The sequence below is a fragment of the Bactrocera tryoni genome, chromosome 2 (genome assembly GCF_016617805.1).
Source record: "Bactrocera tryoni isolate S06 chromosome 2, CSIRO_BtryS06_freeze2, whole genome shotgun sequence".
In the NCBI taxonomy this organism is placed as follows: domain Eukaryota; kingdom Metazoa; phylum Arthropoda; class Insecta; order Diptera; family Tephritidae; genus Bactrocera; species Bactrocera tryoni.
In genome coordinates this window covers 43,275,027-43,297,212 of record NC_052500.1, presented here as the reverse complement: position 1 = coordinate 43,297,212, position 22,186 = coordinate 43,275,027, and the positions used below count along the sequence as shown (strand labels likewise).

The window sequence follows — 22,186 nt, the reverse complement described above, 5'->3', positions numbered from 1 at the left end:
TATCCGGTATACCCTACATGAAATATTTAATTATGCTCTTTTCATGGAGTGATATTGCTTTGCTGCTTTCCAAAGTAAACAGAACTTTTTATACCCTGAACAGGGTATATTAAGTTTGTCACGAAGTTTGTAACACCCAGAAGGAATCGTCGGAGACCCTATAAAGTATATATATAAACGATCAGTATGTCGAGCTGAGTCGATTTACCCATGTCCGTCTGTCTGTCTGTCCGTCTGTACGTCTGTCTGTATATATACGAATTAGTCTCTCAGTTTTTCAGATATCGTTTTGAAATTTTGCAAACGTCATTTTCTCTTCAAGAAGCTGCTCATTTGTCGGAACGGCCGATATCAGACCACTATAACATATAAGTAGCTGCCATACAAATTGAACGATCGGAATCAAACGCTTGTATGGAAAACTTTCACATTTGACAAGATACATATATTAACGAAATTTGGTTCAAGTTATTTTCTAAGGCAACAATATAATCTCCGAAGAAATTGTTCAGATCGGTTAACTGTAGCATATAGCTGCCATACAAACTGAACGATCGGAATCAAGTTCTTGTATGGACAACTTTCACATTTGAAAAGATATATTCACGAAATTTGGTATATGTTATTTTCTAAGACAACAATGTAATCTCTAAAAAACTTGTTTAGAACGGATTACTATAACATATAGCTTTCATACAAACTGAACACATAGTTACTAACAGAAATGCACCTGTGAAGGGTATTTAGCTTCGGTGCAACCGAAGTTAACGTTTTTTCTTGTTGAATCTAGCGGCGCTCTTGAATCTGGTCGCTCCATTTATATGTCGACTGGTGCGTTAGAATCTGCTATCTTTATCGATTGTCCAGTGAGAATTTCATCACATTTCAACGACTGGAATAAAGTTATTGCGTTTTAAGTGTCAGTATTTTTATGTTACAGGTGCAAAAATGAACTTCGAACAAAGAGCCATCATTAAATTTTGTTTTAAAATTGGTAAAACTTTTACCGAAACAATTCAATTGATGAAACAAGTTTATGGCGATGATTTATACGCATGAATAAGGATAGTATTAGAGATTAAGAATTGCATTGAAGAGCAAAGAGAGCACCTTTACAGCAATATTTGGTAACTCAATTAGCCCTTTTGGGGTAATATCGTCATATCCTGGTGACTTTTTTGGGTTATGTTCTTTTATGACTCTAATAATTTCAGAAGGTGAAGTCTTAAAAGATTCGGGAGACTCGTTAGCTATGTTGGGTAAGCTGGACAGCTTAAAGTTGTTCTTAAGGTTAGGTTTAGGCAATTAGGTTAAAATATTTTTTCTAGGTGATAGCCGTTTCCCCATCACTTTGAGCCCAATTTCCACCCAAGTCTCGTATAGGCATGTTGGAGTCAATTGGTGGCTTCATGGACCATATAAATGTGAATGAATAGAAGTGTACATGTCAGCGTATAAATGTGAATGAATAGAAGTGTAAGCATATTACATTTTCGCTAAGCCCGGCAGAAAAACAATATTTTTGTACCCCAAGCGAACGAAGTAACATATCTTGATATTCACATAGATAGAAGGCACACGCTGTGCAAATATTGATATAATACAAATGTTCAATCGAAAGTTCTTAGAACAATCTCGTGTTCGCCATGGGACATGCTTAATGAATATATCCATAAAGGTCGTGGTATTCCTTTTGTATGGAAAGGAGGAAGTAGAGATCAGCAGAATGAAATATATATCTAAACCCATTTGCTAATGCTTTAGTACATTTCTGCGATCAAACACGTCTAAAAAGGAGAGATATGCTAGCATACTAAAGACCAACGTATCACCAAAACAGCTCAACTAGACTTAAGATTTTATAACTCATTGTTAGGCTTTTAAAAGAGCAGATCCAATAAATATAGAAATATTGAAAAAAAATTACCTAAAGGAGCTGAAGGCCATCCCAAAAATGCTTATGAAAAGTGTTTCAGGGACTGGAAAAATCGTTGGCATAGTAGTCTGGTCGGGATTACTTTAAGGGCGGAAAAATAAAAATTCATTAATGGTTATATATTTTGCGTTTTACTTACAAATATTTCTTAGTTAGTTGAAATCCGTATGTCTGTCTGCATGTTCGCCCATCTGCTTGTGTTCCATGGTCGTTTATTTAAATGGGCGGAAGCAGACCAATGCTACAAGTAAGCCGTAAATTATGATACAAAACTGATGCAACGAATCGCAACAACGAGGGACACTTGTGGTTTGAAATTTGTAAGAAACGCTCTCTTCCTATACAACGGTTTTGTTCAAAACTACTAAAAGTGCTATAAATCTTACATATAAAAATGAAACGCTATTTTGGTATGTCCGCGCATGACGCCCGAACCACGGCACGGAAAGACTTGAAAACTTGCACGGGTATTCCTTTAGACCTGGATAAGGTCCTAACGACGTCCTTTTTTGCAAAATCACCTTCGATTTCCAAATTAAGTGCATATTAATTTCGGCTGAACCCATTTGCCTGAAAATAGGTGATGAGGCTGTCGTTTTATGATAAAAGTCATAACAAGCATGTGTTCATTACTCATGTAAGAATTGTTTGAATATTTTAATACTTTTTATTTTAATACAAAAAAAGGACAAAATAACATCACGCGGCGACTGGCAGGATATAGCAATTTTTGTTTACATACATACATATGTATGTATAGAGATTATACTAAACCTAATAGTGAACTAGGAAAAGTTGAATTATAATTTGAGATGAGTGCATAATAGCTCACAAATCTTCCTGACGCATTTAAGTATTGCACAGAAGCTTCTGTTTTCTGACGTGTGTGTCTGGGTTTTAGATGTCGATTTTTCAATTATGTACATTCGATGAATGTTGAACAAAATATTACCATATGTTTGGACATAACTGGGTACTTTTCTACTTACATATACACCATAACAAGAAACATTTGTATGTGTAACGATATACGATATCCTATTATGCAGAGACTGTGACGATATGTACATATTTTATTTAATATTTATTTCCAGTGGTAAGATATTTGTGAAAATATTCTAACATCATACGTATGTATGATACTATGTTAGAATAGTACTATGTACTATTCTTTAAGTGATTACGAAGTTAATAAAAAATATAAATTGCCAATTTAATACAAAATTATACATCCAGAATGGTGCAAGAGAGCTTTATAGAAGGACGGTGGTCCTGGAACTTCCACATTTAGATGATAACATATGTATATCTCATATTTTCACATACATCTGTATACATTAGACAATATCTAAGGTATATTAGTAAAATTAATTAAGCGTGTAATATTAGATATGGTTTAGTTTAATGCCGAAAGTATGTGACATTTTATTGTACTACTAATTTCTGTTATTTTAACAAACCTTATTATATTAATGGTTTAACGCTGAGCATGTAAATGGGTTGGTTTAGACCTTGGTCCTAAGCACATATCCCTAATATCATCAATTCTGATCCTCTGGTTGACGTTTTATGCATCAAATCAATTTATTAAATTTAGCCTTTTCGGCTAAGTTTCGGTTTAGATAAGGTTGCAATTGATCGAAGTAAAATAAAGTCATAAAACTAATTGAGTTTATGACCTATAATATAACTTAATAAAGTAACATCTTTGATTGTAATTCATTCAAGATTTCGTCGAATAATGAATGTTGTGCTCTTTCGCAACAGTTTTTAATAAGAAGGTTTGTCCACACCTGAAGGTTAAATTTGTACAAAGTAGAATGTCTCAATGGATACATAAAAATACAAATGTCTTTTTTCTTGGACTTTAAAAACTTAATACTCAAAATCAATAACAATACAAGGTCTGTTCCAAAGTAAACACACCCCCTAGTAGCGCCATCTATATGTCGACTGGTACGTTAGAATCTGCTATCTTTATCGATTGTCCAGTGAGAATTTCATGACATTTTATCGATTGGAAGTAGAGTTATTGCGTTTTAAGTGTAAGTATGTTTGTACTATCGGTGCAAATTGTCTGACGACCAAAAATTGCTCAGAATCCAACATTCGAAAGACATCTTTAAAGAGATCAAAATATTGTGACGTGGTGTTTCCAATATGATCCCGAAACTAAACGCCAGTCAAAAGTGAAGACAATGCTGATTTCGTTTTTTTGTAGTCTTTATAACTCCAAGGGTATTGTCCACAAAGAATTTGTTTCACCCAGACAAAATTTTAATGCGGTATTAATCCTTGGAGTTTTGAAGCGTTTGGTGCGCCGTATTCGACGTGTTCGCCCCGAATATTGCGAAGATGAAAGTTAGCGTTTGTTGCACGATAATGCGTCGTCTCGATCGACGCTTGTGACCGATTATTCGATCAAAAATCACATTTTAACCATTAACCACTCCGCGTATTCACCTGATATAGCACCGTGCGACTTCTTCCTATTCGGAAAAATGCATTTGAGCATGAAAGGAAAGCGTTATGCAGTCGTAGAGGCCATTCAAAAGGCTTGCACCGAGATACTGGTGGCCATACCGGCCAACGAGCTAAAACACTCGTTCGACATGTTTTTGGACCGTGCAAAAAGCTGCATTGAAGCAGAAGGAGACTATTTTTAATACAATAAATTGATTTTGCCGAAAACCATTTGTTCTGTTTTTTTTAAAGACCTGTTTACTTTGGAATGCACCTTGTAATGCATCAGAAAACAAACGAAGAGCAAAAAGATAATTTGACCAATTTTTTTCTTACCAGTTTTTTTTAATTTATTAAAAATACTTAACAACTGATTTCAAAACACAGAAAACTCTACATACGGCAGCTCTGAAATATGAATAAAATGCAACGCTGCATACTCGTACCAGCAATTCTACCAACTACCTCAAGCTTCTTAACTGTATTCCGTTATCTATAAATAAGCAAATTTCCTTTACTTCTTTTCTTTTTATTTTTTTAAAATGAGTAAAGAAATCAGTACTGAAGTGTATATATAGTGTTGACTTTGCTACCAAAAAACAACAAAGCAAGTTCAACTTGTTTAGCTGTGATAGAAAAAAAATTTGGTATAAAATCAGAGAAGCACTGTTGTCAAAAAACTTTCTTCGTACAGTCAAACATGGAGGCGGTTTCGTAATATTGAGGGGTTGCATGTCAGCTGCTGGTGTGGGAAATTTAGATTTTATCGAAACAACAATGGATCGTAGATATAGTTGAATGTACTAAAAGACAATCGAAGCAATCTGCAAATAAAATGGGTCTTTAAGAGTACCAATCCTCTTCCAACAGGATAATGATCCAAAGCATACTGCAGGAATGGTTGGTCTGCCTCTATTTTTTATATATTTTAGGTATATTATATTTGATACTTATACTAATATTTGATACTTAAATGATCGGAACCACATAAATAAATAAAGAAAATCACTACAAAGGTGAAGTTCTTTTATATTAAAAACCTTCAAATTAAATTAATTTTCACAAAATTCATACTTTTAGTGCTTTATGAGAGCCTTATTTGATTATAACCCTTTCGAAGATTCATTGTTACCATGCAAAGATATTGGACTGGCTTTCAATTCGGGTGACATTTTACAGGTTTGAATATATTAAATAATTTGTAAAGATCTAACAATTAGGTTTTGATACAGATATTGAGTGTAAAGGATCCGAATTGGTGGCAAGCGAAAAATTTCAACGATCAAATGGAGCGGATCGGTCTAATACCTTCACAAGAATTGGAAGAGAGACGCAAAGCTTTTGTTGTACCTGAAGCTGATTTCGCTCATAAGATAGGCATATGCGGAACACGGGTCTGTGAATTTTATATTTAGAAAATTTCTGTAAACATTAATGCCATTTTAAATAACAGGTCTCAAAGCGTAAAAAAATAACTATGTACAAATCTAAAGCAAATTGCGAATTTGACAAAGCTGATTTGCTTTTATATGAGGAGGTAACAAGGATGCCACCATTTAGAAGGAAGACTCTGGTGTTAATAGGTGTTCCAGGAGTTGGAAGGCGTACCCTCAAAAATCGTCTTATCAATAGTGATCCGGAGCGATTTGGAACCGTTATACCCCGTAAGTGATAATTAAAAAGCAAAAGAGTTAATGAAATAAATACAAATTTATTTTAGACACAACTAGGCCTAAGCGGCCACTTGAAGAAAATGGAGTCAGTTACTATTTTACTAATCGTGAAAAAATGGAAGAACAAATAAAGCGTAATGAATTTCTTGAATATGGGAGCTACAATGGACATTTATATGGTTTGCATTTGAACTCTGTGAATGAAGTGATCGAGAGTGGTAAGGTTTTGTAATTATTTACTTAGTGCTGCGCATGGATTGAACCTTTGAATAATCTTAGGACGGATGTGCATATTAGATTGTGCTCCAAGCACTTTAAAATTTCTTCATAATAGTCAGCAGTTGATGCCGTTTGTTATATTTATCGGTGCTACTGGAATGGAGCAGCTAAAGCAAGTTTACTCTGAAAGACGTGCAACAGGATCACTTAAAAGTTTATCGGTAAGTCGCCATGCTGAATTATTTTAATTTCCAATTGAGATATAATTATAAGTAAAGTTAGTATCGATTAACAACATTATTTCTATTAGTATTCTAGTATTCAACTAATATAATCTTTCATGCATAAAAGATGACTTACTAATTTGTCAGATTTATTACTTATTCTTAAAAACTAGAGCAAACCAAACAAAATCTTCTATCGAAAATTTTTAATCTATATTGTGAACAGCTTGTGTAAAAATTGTTTTAACGGCACCCAGAGTGCACTGTTCGTGAAAAATACTCGAATCTAAATATAGAAAAATACAAAATCAGTTAAAACAAGTAAGGAAGAGTTAAGTTCAGGTATTGACATATAAATTTCATTTTTAAGTTATACTAGTGATAGTAGATCCGACCACTCGATGCTGTGGAATACATTTTATATTATTATTCAAATAATACTTTAATTTTTGATATTTTCATGGCAAAATTAACGATTTTAAGGATGTTTTTTCAATCTATGATTAATAGCATCTGTCTAACTAAAAAAATGGTCCCTATCGAAAGAAGGAATATTGATTAAGTTTACCAGAACTTAACTGACAGATGGCTGCTAACTAACCAGACATTGAGGAAACGGCCCTTTATGTTTGTCATTTTACTGAAAATTAAAATTGCAGTTGAACATCCCTAACTCGCATCACCATAATCCACAAAAAAACTTTGAGCAAAAGAGACTTCGAGTTATGGCAGGAAAATATATGAAATTTGGCTTCTAGTGTTCTAGCTTTTGGTAGTAATGTTCGAGTTATGGGAGTTCAACTGTATTATATTTTTTGGGATTCTGAATACATGTGTATGTTTATAAATACATACAGTGAAATCTCCCGTAATTGGGGCAGTCTTTCTGTTCAGTTATAAAGTTGTCCGCTTAATAGATTGTACTTAATAAACATCAACAAATTGTGCGACCGGCCAATGTGCACAGTTAATGGAGATTTCCGCTTAATAGAGCCCCCATTTAATAGAGATTTCATCGTATTTTTTATATATGAATTGTTTTCACTATCCTGTCTTTTAAGGGTGTATTCTGGTTTAGAAATTCGAAAAAATCGATTTTTTTTTGTATATTTTTATAGTATAACCCTTAAAGAAAATGTCCCTAGGAGGATTTTTCGAAATACAAATTATTTTCCGAGTTACAGCTCATTTTGTGACTCCGACTCCGACTGCGCGCGACTAGATCTCAAATTCTAAACTCGTTTTTCTCATAACTACTTTTCTAGAAACGATATGCATGATATCTCAAGTTCTACTCAACCGATTCACATGAAATTTTACACAGAGCTTTCTTATACATTACAGTATCGCACTACAAAGAACTTTCGAAAGAATTTTCTTTTTATTTTTAAAAAATTCCGAACCACAAAAAAACAGGGAAAATACGAAACTTTTTTTTTCAAACCTCCACCATTTTGTAAATTTTTTTTTTTCAAAAACGTTTCGTAGTGCGATAACTACACTTTTACTCTTCACGGATTCCGCATATATTTTCGTTTTAGGTCACGGAAAGGATTTATATCCTGCACACCAGGACAAGCCATTGTTTCAATAGTCTCTACTTCGCCGACCTGCAGTTTTTTTTAATTAAATTTTTTTTCTTATATTATTTATGTTTTGTATTCTTAGAATATCAATAAAAAGCATTTAAAAAAAGGGATAGTCAAACTAATTTTTGATTTTTTTTATCGCGTCAAAAATTACCTAAAATTCGGGCTTCTAAACCAGAATACCCCCTTAAGTTGGTTAAAACTGGACACAGTGTGCAAAATTTTACTAAAATCGGTTCAGTGGTTTTGGAGTTCATCGTTTTTATATACAAAGATTACAGGCCATAGACTCACTTAGTTTTATAACTTTAAATATTTTATTTACATAAATTTTTATTCTATTTTACTTCAAGCCAAATGAAATACATGTGATATAAAATCAACCGCAAAGGCTAATTAACGAAATATATTAACCGTTGATGTGAAAAACGCCAACCAAAGGCTCTGAATAATTTATATTCGGAATATAAGGTTTGGACAAAGGGTTAAAACAATTCTCTAACCAGTGCTAAACCACAAATTTAAATGTCACATATTTAGATCAAACTTAAAGGCGTAGAGTCAGTGGGAAGGTCGGAAATTAATATCCTGGGTATACTGCGGACAGAGAAAGTCTAGTATCAATATGTAAGAGATATGAAAAAAAGTTGTGTTGCAATTGAAAAATTACTGAAAAATGGCTCTTATTAATTTACATTTCCCGAGAGTCAGGAGCAAATAGGATACATTATTTTTTCAGACAACGATTAATGTTTTTAAGTCATCACTCACACAGAGTAGAGTTCAAAGTTTTCGTTTAAATTAAGTACTTAAAAAATTTATTTTATTAAACGATTATCGATATTTTGTGAAAGTTCTATGGTTACATCGCTAAACACTCGATAAGTTTTACGAAAAATATGATTTGTTATGTTTATTAGCCATTAATTTGTAATAAAAGATAAAAAATTGTGGAAATCATTTTTTATAATTTTCTGTTGGACTTTAACTACGAATAACTTTGAAAGAGTTGACTCAGCCAAAAAATGTTTAGACCTTTTTTGTAGATCTGTAAATTTCGCTTTCCAATTATTTGTTCGTGTACATTAAAAATCCAAACAAAAAAAATATTTCCTGTGTTATTTATATGGGAAATCAAAAATGTAGACGAGGCACCTCTTAATATTAATATTAAGAGCTCAGGTCTTACCAGAACTTGTTTCTAGTCATGTCGGATGAGATTTTCATGGTAACTAAGAGAAAAATAAAAATAAAAACTATTTTGGGCCCACCTTAATACATACATATGTAACTCACACAAGAAAGTATTTATTTTTTATTTATGTAGTGCATAGGTATATGGGAGTTGGAGTAATTCCTAGACCGATTTCACATTTTGTCGGCATTAAACTTTGGTATATCCAAAATTGTACGTTCAGATATCTTACTATTGACCAATATACACCATGTCAAGAAAGAATCGGGAATTTATCAGTATTCGAAAATTTTTCAATCATCATCCAAATTAATTTTACCGCCTTCCAAGTAACATCCATTTGAAGCGGTGCACATGTGCCAACGCACTTTCCGGGATGGCGTTCAGCTCCCGCGTCGAATTTGTTTTGATGTCTTCAATTGAGTCGAAGCGTGTTCTCCGAAGTAGATGTTTCAGTGTTCAGAAAAGAAAATAAAAAGTTACAGGGGGCCATATCAAGTGAATACGGCGCTTGCTCAATGATATTTGTACTCAACAAAAAAATGTCCAAAAAGCCAAAAGTTCATTCACAATGTTTACGACGGATAGCGTCTCGTAAGCGCCTCATAACACTATGAAAATACTCTTTGTTGACGATTTGACCAGTTGGAACGTATTCATAGTGAACGAAACCACGAATATCGAAGAAAACATTGAGCATTACTTTCATTTTTTATCGACTTTGGCGCGCCTTTGGGCCGCCATTCGGATGATTGCTGGTTCGTAAGTGTGTCATATTCGTTGTGCGTTCCATGAAGTTGGGATCCGAATTGAGTTGAAACAGCATGTCTGCAGTTAGCTGCTCTCGATACCTTTTTTGAAGGCAGTTCAGCTCTATCGGAACAAGTCTTGCAGCAACGCGTTGCATGCCCAATTTTTCATTCATAATCGTACGTTTTCGGCAACAATTACCTTCAACGTTATCATCAGTCACACTCGTTGAAGGCCGTCCAGAACGAGGCATGTCTTCAACGGTCTTCCGACACTCCTTGAATGCTCTGTACCACTCGTAAATGCGCGTTTTTGATAGAGCAGATTCACCAAAAGCCTACTGCAATATTTTCAATGTATCGGTACAGGAAAATTGGTTCGCAACACAAAATTTAACAGAAATACGTTGATCAATATTTTCGGTCATTGTAAAATTCGATAAACGCTACTGAGGTCGACTGACATAAACAGCTGCTGTCAACACACTGGTTGACAGATCGGACTAATTTTTGGCATCATAATTAAGGACAGTTGTACCAACCTAAAAAAAAATGTACCTGTCTTCCATATAAACAGGAGATTTAAATGAAGAACTCCCGATACTTTCTTGACAGGGTGTATACGGTAAAAAGCCAATAGGAAGTTAGGTGTAATATTGGCCCATTCATATGTATTTTTGGTATTACTTTATATTATTAACACAGAGGAGGATGGAGTCATGTGTAGAAGTTCATGCAAGTGAGGGAAGTTATCTGATTGCCATTCACTTGGGAGTGAACATAAACGATTCTTTGACATTGACCAAGTACCTTCTGGGTAGCCAGAAAACATCGTTGAAGGCGAGCTGAAGTGAGAAAGCGAAACATCCCCTCCTCAGGGTTGTGCGCTGGGCTTGGGACCCTCCATTTAAAAAACACTACGAAGGAAAAGAAGAAAACAGTATTCGATGAGAGAACCCCTTTTGATGACGACCCTTGAAAATGTGTTAACGATTTTTACGATTTATGGACATGGACCTTGAATGTCCGGTCCCGTAATTGGGAAGGTGCCACTGCTCAAATGGTATGTCCTCGTTAGAGTGAAGGCTGACATCACCATCGTCCACTGAGACGAATAGGTCCTTGAGGCATTTACTACAGTGCCCATATAAAGAAGCGCAATTAGTGTGGAATTCGTGGTGGGAGAGAGACTCCGTCACCGAGTACTGTCATTCACCCCGGTGGATGAGCGTCTAGTCACAATCCGCATCAAAGCGAAGTTCTTCAACATATCGCTGATTTGCGCCCACGCCCCGAAGGAAGGACGATGTGACGAAAGATTCCTTCTATGAGCCCTTGAAACGCACCTATGAGAGCTGCCCTCTCCACGATATCAAAATCGTGCTTGACGACTATAACGCCAGGATAAGCCATCCCCAAATGGGTTGAGTCTGATCGACTTCGCCGATGCCCAAAATATGATTATCTGTAGTACAGGATTCCTGAATAAGAAAATTCAACAAGCCACCTGGTTGTCTCCGGATCGAAAAACCACAAACCCGATCGATAGATTGAAAACACGTCTCCAGTGTTTTAGATGTGCGTACGCTCCGAGGTCCTAACATCGTACTCGCCTCTGTGCAGCAAAAAACGCACGTTCACAAACACAAGAAAGGTCCAACGTCGAGAAGCTACAATCACAATCACAACAAACATCTGAAAAATTTTCTACTCGATTTGCACTCCTGCTTTCTGAGAGCACTAGTCAACAACTCGGTATAAGCTCCTTACGTACAGCTGCAACCAAACCATTGAACATTCGGAAAATGCAAATGAACAGCTGTTACAATGAGGAGTGCCTCTACTATAGTAGAACCCCCAGAGGTGATCTAGTGACTGATGCCCAGAGCATACTATAATTATGGAGAGAACACTTCTCCAGCCTGCTGAATGGCACTGAAATCTTGGAAAGGGCACGTGAAATCTTGGAAAGGACCCGTGAAAAGGGAATTTGGTATCCCTTAAAAACTAATACGGCTGTGTAAACTGACGTTGAGCAACATCAAAAGCTCCGTCGCGAACGACCTCTGAGCCATTCGATACTAAACAAGGCTTCAGACAAGGCGACTGCTTATCGTGCGACTTCTATAACCTGCTGCTGGAGAAAATATTTCGAGCTGCAAACCTTAATCGAGCAGGTACAATCTTTTATAAGAGTGTACAGCTGCTGGCGTCCCTGATGGTATTGATATCATTGACCTCAACACCCGCGCCGTTAGTTCTGCTTTCTCCAGACTGAATAAGGAAGCAAACCAAGACAAAATATTTCCTGCCATCAAACAGTCGTCACATTAGGCGCGGCAAGGCTCTCACGTCACTGTTGACAGTCATAACTTCGAAGTTATAGATAATTTCGTCTATCTTGTAACCAACATTAACAGCAACAACAAAGACTGCCTCGAAATCCAACGCAGAATAATTTTTGCCAACAGGTTGGACTGAGTAGGCAATTGAGAAGTAAAGTACTCTCTCTACGAACAAAAATCAAACTGTATAAGTCACTCATTATTCCCATCCTCTTATATGCTGCAGAGGAATGGACGATGACAACATCTGATGAGTCGACGTTACGAGTTTTCGAAAGAAAGGTTCTGCGATAGATTTATGGTTCTTTTCGCGTTGGCCACGGCGAATATCGAATGAGATGGAACAATGAGCTGTATGAGATATACGACGACATTGACGTAGTTCAGCGAATTAAGTCATGTTGTGCGTATGGACGAAAACACTCCAGCTCTGAAAGTATTCGACACAGAGTTCTGCAGGGGGAAGCAGAGGAAGACCTCCACTTGGTTGGAAAGACCAGGTGGTGAAAGACCTGACTTCGCTTGGAATCTCCAATTGGCGCCACATTGAGAAAAAAAGAAACGGCTGGCGTGCTGTTGTTAACTCGGCTATAATCGCGCAAGCGGTGTCTAAAGTAAAGAAGAAGATTAACACAGAAAGATGCTCTGTGGTTTCATTAAGGTACCTCACATCTCCAATATATAAGGAATAAAAACAACCGGATGTTTGAAATCATAATACTAGTTATATGGCAACTAAAGCATGTTTTCACCCGATTGTATCAATTTTATGCACACAGATAAAATAGACTGGTGGAGAAGCCTTTAAAATTGGTAAAAAGGACATAAATTCATAGTAGAGAAAAACCCATCGGAAGCGAAAGATAAAATAAAAAACATTATAGAAACAAGTAAGTAAGAGTTAAGTTCGAGCATAACCGAACTGTCATACTGTTGCAACTGCAATGATTAAAGCCAAGGGAATACCTTAGGTATACTACTGTGCCCAAAAAAATAAGGTGGCATTTGAATTTAAACTGCGCGCGTCGAAGGATTTGGAGAATTATTTTTTAGGTTGGTAGTACTGTCAGTCACATTTATGTCAAATTTCATGTCAAAATATTCATTAATGTTTGAGATACCTGTCGTTTTGTGAGCTGCTAAAAGTGAGTTTTTCGTTTTTTGCGATGTCGAAATTTGTTGAGCAAAGAATTTGCATTAAATTTTGTTTACGGAATCAATTTTCTGCTGTGGATACGTTGAGGATGGTGCAGAAAGCCTTTGGTGATGAGGCTATGTCTAAAAAAAATGTTTACAAGTGGTATAGTGAGTTCCGAGCCGGTCGTGAACGTGTCGAAGACGAAGAGCGTCCAGGGCGACCATCAACCTCAACCGACGAAGCTCACGTTCAACAAATTAAAGATTTGGTGTTGAAAACCGTCGATTAACAATTAGAGACCTTGCTGATGAAGTTGGCATATCGAAAGTCTCAGCCAAAACAATTTTAAAAGATGTTTTGGGCCTCAAGCGCGTCAAATCTCGACTGGTACCGAAAACATTGAATTTTTTGGAAAAAAGGCGTCGCGTTGAAGTGTGTGAAACTATGCTTTCCGAGTACCAGGATGTCATGAAACGCATTATAACTGGCGATGAAACTTGGATCTATGCTTACGACCCCGAAACAACCGATCAATCGAGCGAATATCGTGCCAAAAGAGAGCCGAGACCAAAAAAATCGCACCAAAGTCGCTCAAAAATCAAGGTCATGTTGACTGTTTTCTTCGATTATCGTGGTGTTGTGCTATTATGAATTCCTTCCAACCGGTCAAACAGGAAAGACAATTCTTGGTTTTTACACTACGATAATGCACCATCTCATACTACCCTCGTACTTCGTGATCATTTCACCAAAAACTCAACCCATATCGTTTCGCAACCACCGTATTTACCTGATCCGGCGCTGTGCGACTTCTGGCTGTTCACCAAGCTCAAAAGACCGCTCCGGGGACACCGTTTTTATACGATAGAGGAGATTCAAACCGCAGCGAAGACGGAACGGAAGGCCATCCCGGAAAGTGACTACAACCAGTGTTTCGAAGATTGGAAAATCCGTTGGCATAAGCGCATTGCATCGGGAGGGGATTACTTTGAAGGGGATAAAATTTATTTGGAAGAATAAATAAAGAATTTTCAAAATAAATACAATGTCACCTTATTTTTTGGACACAGTAGTATAAGACTTGTTAGTTATATCTGCCCTATAGCGAGTTTTTACCCGATTTTAATTATTCAAAGCCCAAAGATGCACCGTTATAACAAAAACATGTTCTCTCAATTAAAGTCACCCGAAGTTCTAAAATCTTTATATTAGGTGTATGGATCTTGATCCTATTCAACCCATTTGTAGCACACAGACGTACTACTATCAGAAAATGATTATCTCTGAATTGCAATTATATATCTCACACATTGACCGATATTTTTAATAAAAAGTCAACTATAAGCTCTGGGTCCACATATTCAGTACCTAGGGGCTTGAAGGGTTTTGGTTCGAATTGGGTAATTTTTAATCATAAGGTGGCACACCTGAAAGCACTATTAGTGCAAACTTTTATTCTGATATATTAGGAATGCCAGGGAAATATAACAAAATGGTTGAAATCGGTCGCACGGGTCCCGACATATGTATGTGATTTCACCTAATAGTTGGCGGTGCCACACCCAACGTCCAATTTTAAGCCTCATACCATCTCGGAGGTAAAATTTAATATCTCTGGTGCATTTAGTTATTGATTTGTCACTCATAAATTGTTTTATCCACGCCGAGTTAGAGTTTTACTTTATACGTTTTCGGTCAATGGCGTTTTATGGGCGTGGAGTGGTCCACGAACATCGTCTTACTTTTTTCCCAAGGAACATGTTACAAGAGTATAAAAATAGTTTTCGGATGATCTGAGGTCGGGAAAAGGTAGGGGAATTTATAATAATGGTTTATCTCGATTTCCGGCAAAACTACGAGTTCTATAGAAAAAATTTGAACTAAGTTGAAGCCAATATGTTGGGGAGCACACACTACACGTGTACAATATGATTTTCTTAAAAATTATGTACTTACGTACTACTATCAGCAAAAAATAGTAAGACTTTGTTTACTATCTTAAAATTCTTAATTTATTCTTTAAAATCTATGTTCTCCTCCTCAAAGTAATTTCCCTTTATGTCACCGTTTTTTACAATTCACGAAACAGTTGTTAAATACAATTTCCGGAATAGCCTTCAATGCGAGTAGCGATTCACTCTCAATGTCTTCCATTGACACCAAACTGTTTCCCCGGATCGGTCGTTTCTGTTTGCTAAATAGACGCAAGTCACACAGAGCCAAATCAGGCGAATACGGTAATTGCGGCATGAAATTGGTTGAAAATTTGGCGAAAAACTCTCGAAGAACCAAAGCATTATGCGAGATGAGAAAACCAAGAGTTGTCGGCTCCTAATTCCGGCCTCTTTTTATGGATAGCAAACACTCAAATAGTATTTTTTGTCGACAGTTTGTCCGGTCGGAAGGAATTCGGAGTGCGCCACATCTCGATAATCGAAGAAAACATAATCTTGATTTTTGAACCACATGGCCTTTTCCAACATTCTGAACATTTTGCCAGAAGTTTGATTCCGCGCCCCAAATTTAATGGAACTTTTTTGTGAATGAATATGAATATGAGTTGCCTTCACAAGTAGTTTAAAATTTTGTGCGTATGCGGCTCTACATGCTCGAATATTTACCGCAGCAATATATAGTAATATACCAACATACATTATCTTTCAATTTCTGTCCCATTATATTTTATCTCCGTTTCATTAATTTGCATACTAGTTTGTTTCGTCCGTAAAGGATTTCGTAAAAATAATCAATTGGTTCCTTCACCTTCCTTTTTAACTTATATTACATTACAATATTTTCTTATTTCTCTGCCTTGAAATAAGCAAATACATATTTTTTCAAAATGTAATTTTCTTTGCTCATTACTAATTTTGATATTTTTGCCATTATCAATAATTTCTTTAAAATTTTGATATTATCTTCTGCTCTGCTCCATTTTGTCATTTGCAGAATAATCTTTCACGCGAACGAAAAATTCGTATGACGAATTTCCTGTGATATGTTCGAATTTCGAGTATGCTATTATTGTGAAGTTCGTCGTCTCAATATGCTTGGCATTCATTGTTCTTTTCAGGCACGGATACAAAAAGATCTATGACTCGTCATCTGTGATTACGTTATTCAAAAATTGGGCGTCACTTTCGCACGTCTTCAAATTTTCTTGGCACACTTTCCACTCGCAACAAATGTTTGTTCTGACTCTCCAGGTGTTCGGAGACATCTGACCAGCTGCTCGTTCGTTAGTTAGGAACGCCCTCTACCGAATCCAGTCGGCACGCCCGGACAAACCCTTTATAAGAAAATTTGTGAATTTTGCTATGGTGTTCACACAAAATTTACAATTAGGTTCAATGGTTTTTTTTTATATTTCGGGACTTTGTAATCCTACTATTGCAATCTGGCAACTCACAACTTTATCGAAACAGTTTGACATTTAGTATAACATCCATACCGTTTTGACATACTTACTAATTGTGTTGTTTATAATAACTTAAAGAATTCATCTCGGCCAAAAAATTTAATTAAATCGCTTACAATATACTATATTTTACAACTTTCCGCGTGAACTATCTCAGCAACAATGCATCGAGGAACTTAATTTAATTTTTGGCAATAAAGCTTTATCAAGGACCAGTGTTTATCGATGGTATGGCGTGAAGGTCGTCCAAAGTCAACACTTGTCACGGAAACAATTGTTACTGCTCCAAAACTGATAATGCAAAATCTTTATGTGACCTATCGTGAGATTGAGACAATTAAATGAATCGACTTACCTCCGACTTACTATATCAGTTTAGCGCAGTCTGAGTTTTCTGGAAATTTTTAGTTTTAGGTGTATGGCCGCGGCCACACAATAGTGTTTAAGTGGCGGCAGACAAATAAAACATATGAAATGATGTTGAAGAGACCACACAATGAGCGGCATTTAAGTATGAATTCAGAATTATTAATTTCATATGTGCAAAGTCGACCGTTATTATGGTAAGATAGATAGCCAAATTTTTAAAATTACACTTGTTCTAAATCGTAGTTAATTGATGAGCGTCGAACAATAAAAATGGCAAATATAAATATAGAATTATTAATTTTATATGTGAAAGTCGGCCACTATTATGGTAAAATAGGTAGCCAAATTTTTAAAATAAAAATATTACTGAAAAGTTACGGAGTTAAATTGGTGAAATTCGTGGTTGTTATTATATGTATATTAAAAAAATTATTGTCTGTCCCAAAACTACTGTGCTAATCCACTTCTCATATTCAACGTGTGTTGCTGCTTCTGTTAGAACGGAATTCTTATTCCGTATTTATTTGAGCTGAGTCAGTTTTACTCTACTCTACAGAAATTCCTTTACTATGTTTTGTCAATCTAGTTTTTACTTTTTGTAACAACAAATCAATGGTTTTAACAGGCAACAGGGATCTTAATGACGTCCGCCTCAACAAAGGCAGCCTCGAAAGCTACGAATTACTTTAACTCGATAAAGAAAAACATCCTTAACTTAGAGTTGAAAATAAATCTTCCTAGATTTATGTGTACCTCCCTAAGCACTAATAAAATTATATCTGCCAATCCGGTTGATTTTTCTCTCATATACATACATAATATATTAAAATTCCTTCTCTGGTTTAAGTTATGTCTTATCAGGATTATGTCATCCGATAAAGAAAATAGTAGTATCAGTATACGAGATATATGTATTTCGTATGTCTTCGCATAGTACCAATTTGTGTTTGTTGCAATCATGTTAAATAGGTCAAGTTAATGATTTGAAGCAACTCAATATCGATGGCTAAATGTGTATATAAAAGAAAATCGACTTTATACCTAAATATAAGAATATGGAATTTTTCCAAATGCCCTGCCGTTATGGCTTTATATCAACTTCAGTAAGATGAAGAAGGTCAATTAACTTAAATATGTTAAATTATTGCAATCATGTTAAAAAGAAAACACGCAGTGGTGTTATTTTTGAAAATAAAAAGTGCGATATTGAATGAACTGCTGCTTGGGTCCCATCTGTCGTCTCAAAATGCTTGTCTTTCATCAACGTTTTCAGGCAAGGAAACAAAAACAGTCCGGGGGGCATATCTGGGCTGTAGTGCGGCTGCGGAAGTGTTGGGAAGCCGGCCTTGGTTAGGTAGCTGTTCCCAAGAAAGGCGGTGCGAGCTGAGGCGTTGAAGTGGTGCACATTCCAATCGGCTGCGATGTCTTGTCGGACCCGATTGACCCTTCGTTTGAGTCTCTTAGTACTTAAAACTTGGCGTTTACGGTTTGTCCAGGAGGAACAAATTCATGGTGGACGATGCCTTTGGTGTCAAAAATGACAATGAACATCGTTTTCACTTTGGATTTGCTACTCCATCAGCGACCTCTTCCCTGCCCTGGTGCCACCGAAACACACCCTTTCTTGCTAAAACAACATCTGAGTAAGCCTGCTTGATCAATGCAGTTCTAAGTATATTCCTATCAGTTGCCCAATAATTCATGAAAAGACTACGCTATTGGCCACTAAGTAATGAATAGGGAACTTTAAAGCAAGCAATGAGTAGTTAAAATCTTTCCTCTTGAGACATAGCTTTCAATTTAAAGCCTTGAGTGGCGAAGGAGCCAATATAGATCTTAAAGCTGTCTCAGATAGGAAGGAAATACTATCGAAACTTTTAAAAATCTATTGCATAGTCGGAAAAGTCTTTTCGTATTTTGTCAATAGATGTCGTTGCAATCGTATATCTCCAGCGCTACTCATCACATTGTTTCGTACCGCATAGTATTGGAAAGGTGAGATTCAGCTTCATTTAACCAAAAAAATTAAATTCGGAGAAGTTGAAAAAAAGTGTTACAGCTGTTCGAAAATGGGTGAAAATAATGAAAAGATTCGCTATACTTTAAAATTTTTGTATAAAAAATGGAAGAATGCTACGCAAGCCACAATTTGTGAAGTTTACGGAGACGATGCTGTATCAGTTCATGTAGCACAATAATGGTTCGCTCGCTTCCGTTCTGGAAATTTCGATTTACATTGATGGAACAATGTCCCTAGCGGAAAAATGGCAAAAAGTGGTCAACCAAAATGATTTGATGAGAAAGACGAATCGACTTTTTTGACTACCCAATATTTACCTGAGGATAATTTTAATGCCGATGAAACTGAAGTGTTTTATCGCCAATTACCTACTCGAAGTTTCTTTGCAAAATGCGAAGTTTGCAAAGGATGCAAATTGGAAAAGAAAGAAAGACTGAGCGTATTGTTGCACCAGTACAGGAGAAAAGCTAATACCGCTGGTTAGAGGTAACGCTGCGAAGCCGCGAGCTTTTCACAGAAATAAAATATTTTATTATGCAATGGGCTCTCAATAAATAGGCTTGGGTGACAACTGTAATTTTTCAACATTGGTTTAGTTCTATCAATGAGCAAAATAAGATGCAAAATAGAAATTTTGTTCATAACGCTAGAAGTCACAGTTTAATTAATTAATATTCAAATGTGTTTGTTGTAAAATTGGTGAAACTACACCCAACGACTGAAATACAACCTCTCGACCCAGGAATTATACAAAATGTAAAAATAAAATATATATCAAAAATTGGGCTTTATCTGATAACACATCTTGATTAATGCAACAATGCAAATGAATTGTCAAAAATCAATTCTGATGAATGAATTCTGATTTTCTGATATATCCACCGCAAGATGTGAATAATGAATTTTTGAAAAATCACAACTATCCTGAATAAATTCGAAATGAATTAGTACCGTCCATAGTTGTGGAAAATATAGAAAAATTCCCATGATTCCCACGAAACTATTTTTAAAAATGTGGTACAGGAAGTAAAACTCATCTCCCAAGCAACTTCTTCAAGTGAAAGTGAAGATGAGTGCACTGAAAACTATAATCTCCCCTCTGTAAAGGAGGATTTTTCAAACATTAATAAAGCCATTATTTATAAATAGGCACATCAACCAACTTTGCTGCCAGAGTTTTTAAAGTTAAAAACGAAATTTGAATAATATATAAGTTTTTCTAAATTAAAAAAAACTGAAATAGATGCATGTTTTGCGAAAATATAAGTATGTGTACATATACATATCGTCACCAAAAATGAAAAATAACGTAATAACCTTTTCGGAAATTTACAAGGGAAAGAAACACGTTATAAAATGGAACATAAGTGAAACAAAATTTAAATATTGGTTAAAACTGAGTTATATCTGATAGTATAACCTTAAAACGTTGAACATATGTACTTATATGTATGAAATTTGAAGTAGTGGAATGAAATCAATAATGAAATGACATCAATGAAATACTCGGTTTCGAATTTTTTGATGATACATTATTTTGCATTTTAAGTAACCATATATTAGGTTGTCAAATATCTCCCTTCCGCTTTTTGCTCTTATTCAATGCTTTATAAAAAGTGTTACAGTGATTGGATTTAGTTCAAATATGCGCCGTTTCGTTCGATAATTTGTTCCCATCTAGACGGCAACTTCATAATACCCCCCCGTGGAAGCCCTTCTCCTTATTTGCGAAGAACTCGGACTGCCACTTTTCACAAGCCTCTTTTGAGTTCAACTTTACACCAACAAGGGCGTTCGCCATGGACAGGAACAGGTGGTAATCACTTGGCGCTATGTCCGGGCTATATGGTGGATGCGATAGAACCTCTCGTCTGAGCTCTCGTAGCTTCTGACGAGTCTTCAACGAAGTGTGTGGTCTGGCTCCGCTTCAAAAATGGGTCGAGTTCGTTCAGTTTCAGCAGCATATCGCAGGCGTTGATTCGGTCCAAAATGTTTTTTGCATCATATCATGCGGTACGCAGCTTTTTTGTGTATCCAGCCTTCTGCAGATGGTTTAAAATAGTTTGGTGACTAACTCCCATCATCTGGGAGATGTCACGAGATGCCACATGCCGGTCTAACTCGATGTTTTCCATGATTTTATCGGTATTCGTCGTCACAGGTCCTCCGCCGGCTGGCTTATCCATGGTGTCGCTCTGAATCGTCGAAACCATTCCTCCGAAGTGATAGAATACCATCCCCCAAAATACCATTAATCTCACGGAGCGTTTCTCTAGCGGATTTGCCTTAAACGAAGGAAAACGTGAAAATAGCGCGAATTTCGGCGTTAGTGAACTTCATGTTTACACCTCTATAACTGTTGAACGTAATATCCAAATCATGCATAGCGTCCTTTTGTAGGTTATGTAGGCGCGAAATTCAAAAGACAAAAAGGCGGAATGGAGATATTTGATAACCTTATATATATTCGAAAATGTGTTAATTTTTATGTTTTGTTTTATTATTTATTGAATTCAATGTACGTTTTTTACGCAGTTTTTAAAATAAAATAATAATAATTTCTTTATAACATAGACACTCGCATAACTTGGATAAAAAGTGCTGAACCGCAGATGTCCAGCTTAGACAGGTTTTACAGTAGTATAAATAGTACCACATATTGCATAATTAGACATTTTTTACAAAAAGAAAAAAATATAAAAATGGAATGTATTTATTATGTATTACTGCAATCACTGTGCAATAACACAATAAAATCAGAATTGAGTATGGCAACGTTATTTGAATACTTTGAGAAATACAAGTACTCGTAGCAGTTGTATGCTAGAGTGTTCCGATCAGAAAAAAA

The 22,186-nt window shown here is 35.9% G+C and overlaps 1 protein-coding gene across 1 annotated transcript in view; it reads left to right on the top strand.

Annotated features, from left to right (window-relative positions):
* Positions 1-22,186, top strand: part of LOC120768706 (MAGUK p55 subfamily member 6) — a 163,254-nt gene that overhangs the window by 96,330 nt on the left and 44,738 nt on the right. Inside the window, exons 5-9 of the mRNA XM_040095478.1 lie at positions 5,480-5,578; positions 5,632-5,793; positions 5,853-6,063; positions 6,120-6,290; positions 6,352-6,512. Of these exons, the coding sequence (XP_039951412.1) occupies positions 5,480-5,578; positions 5,632-5,793; positions 5,853-6,063; positions 6,120-6,290; positions 6,352-6,512 (804 nt within the window). The remainder of the gene's footprint in view (positions 1-5,479; positions 5,579-5,631; positions 5,794-5,852; positions 6,064-6,119; positions 6,291-6,351; positions 6,513-22,186) is intronic.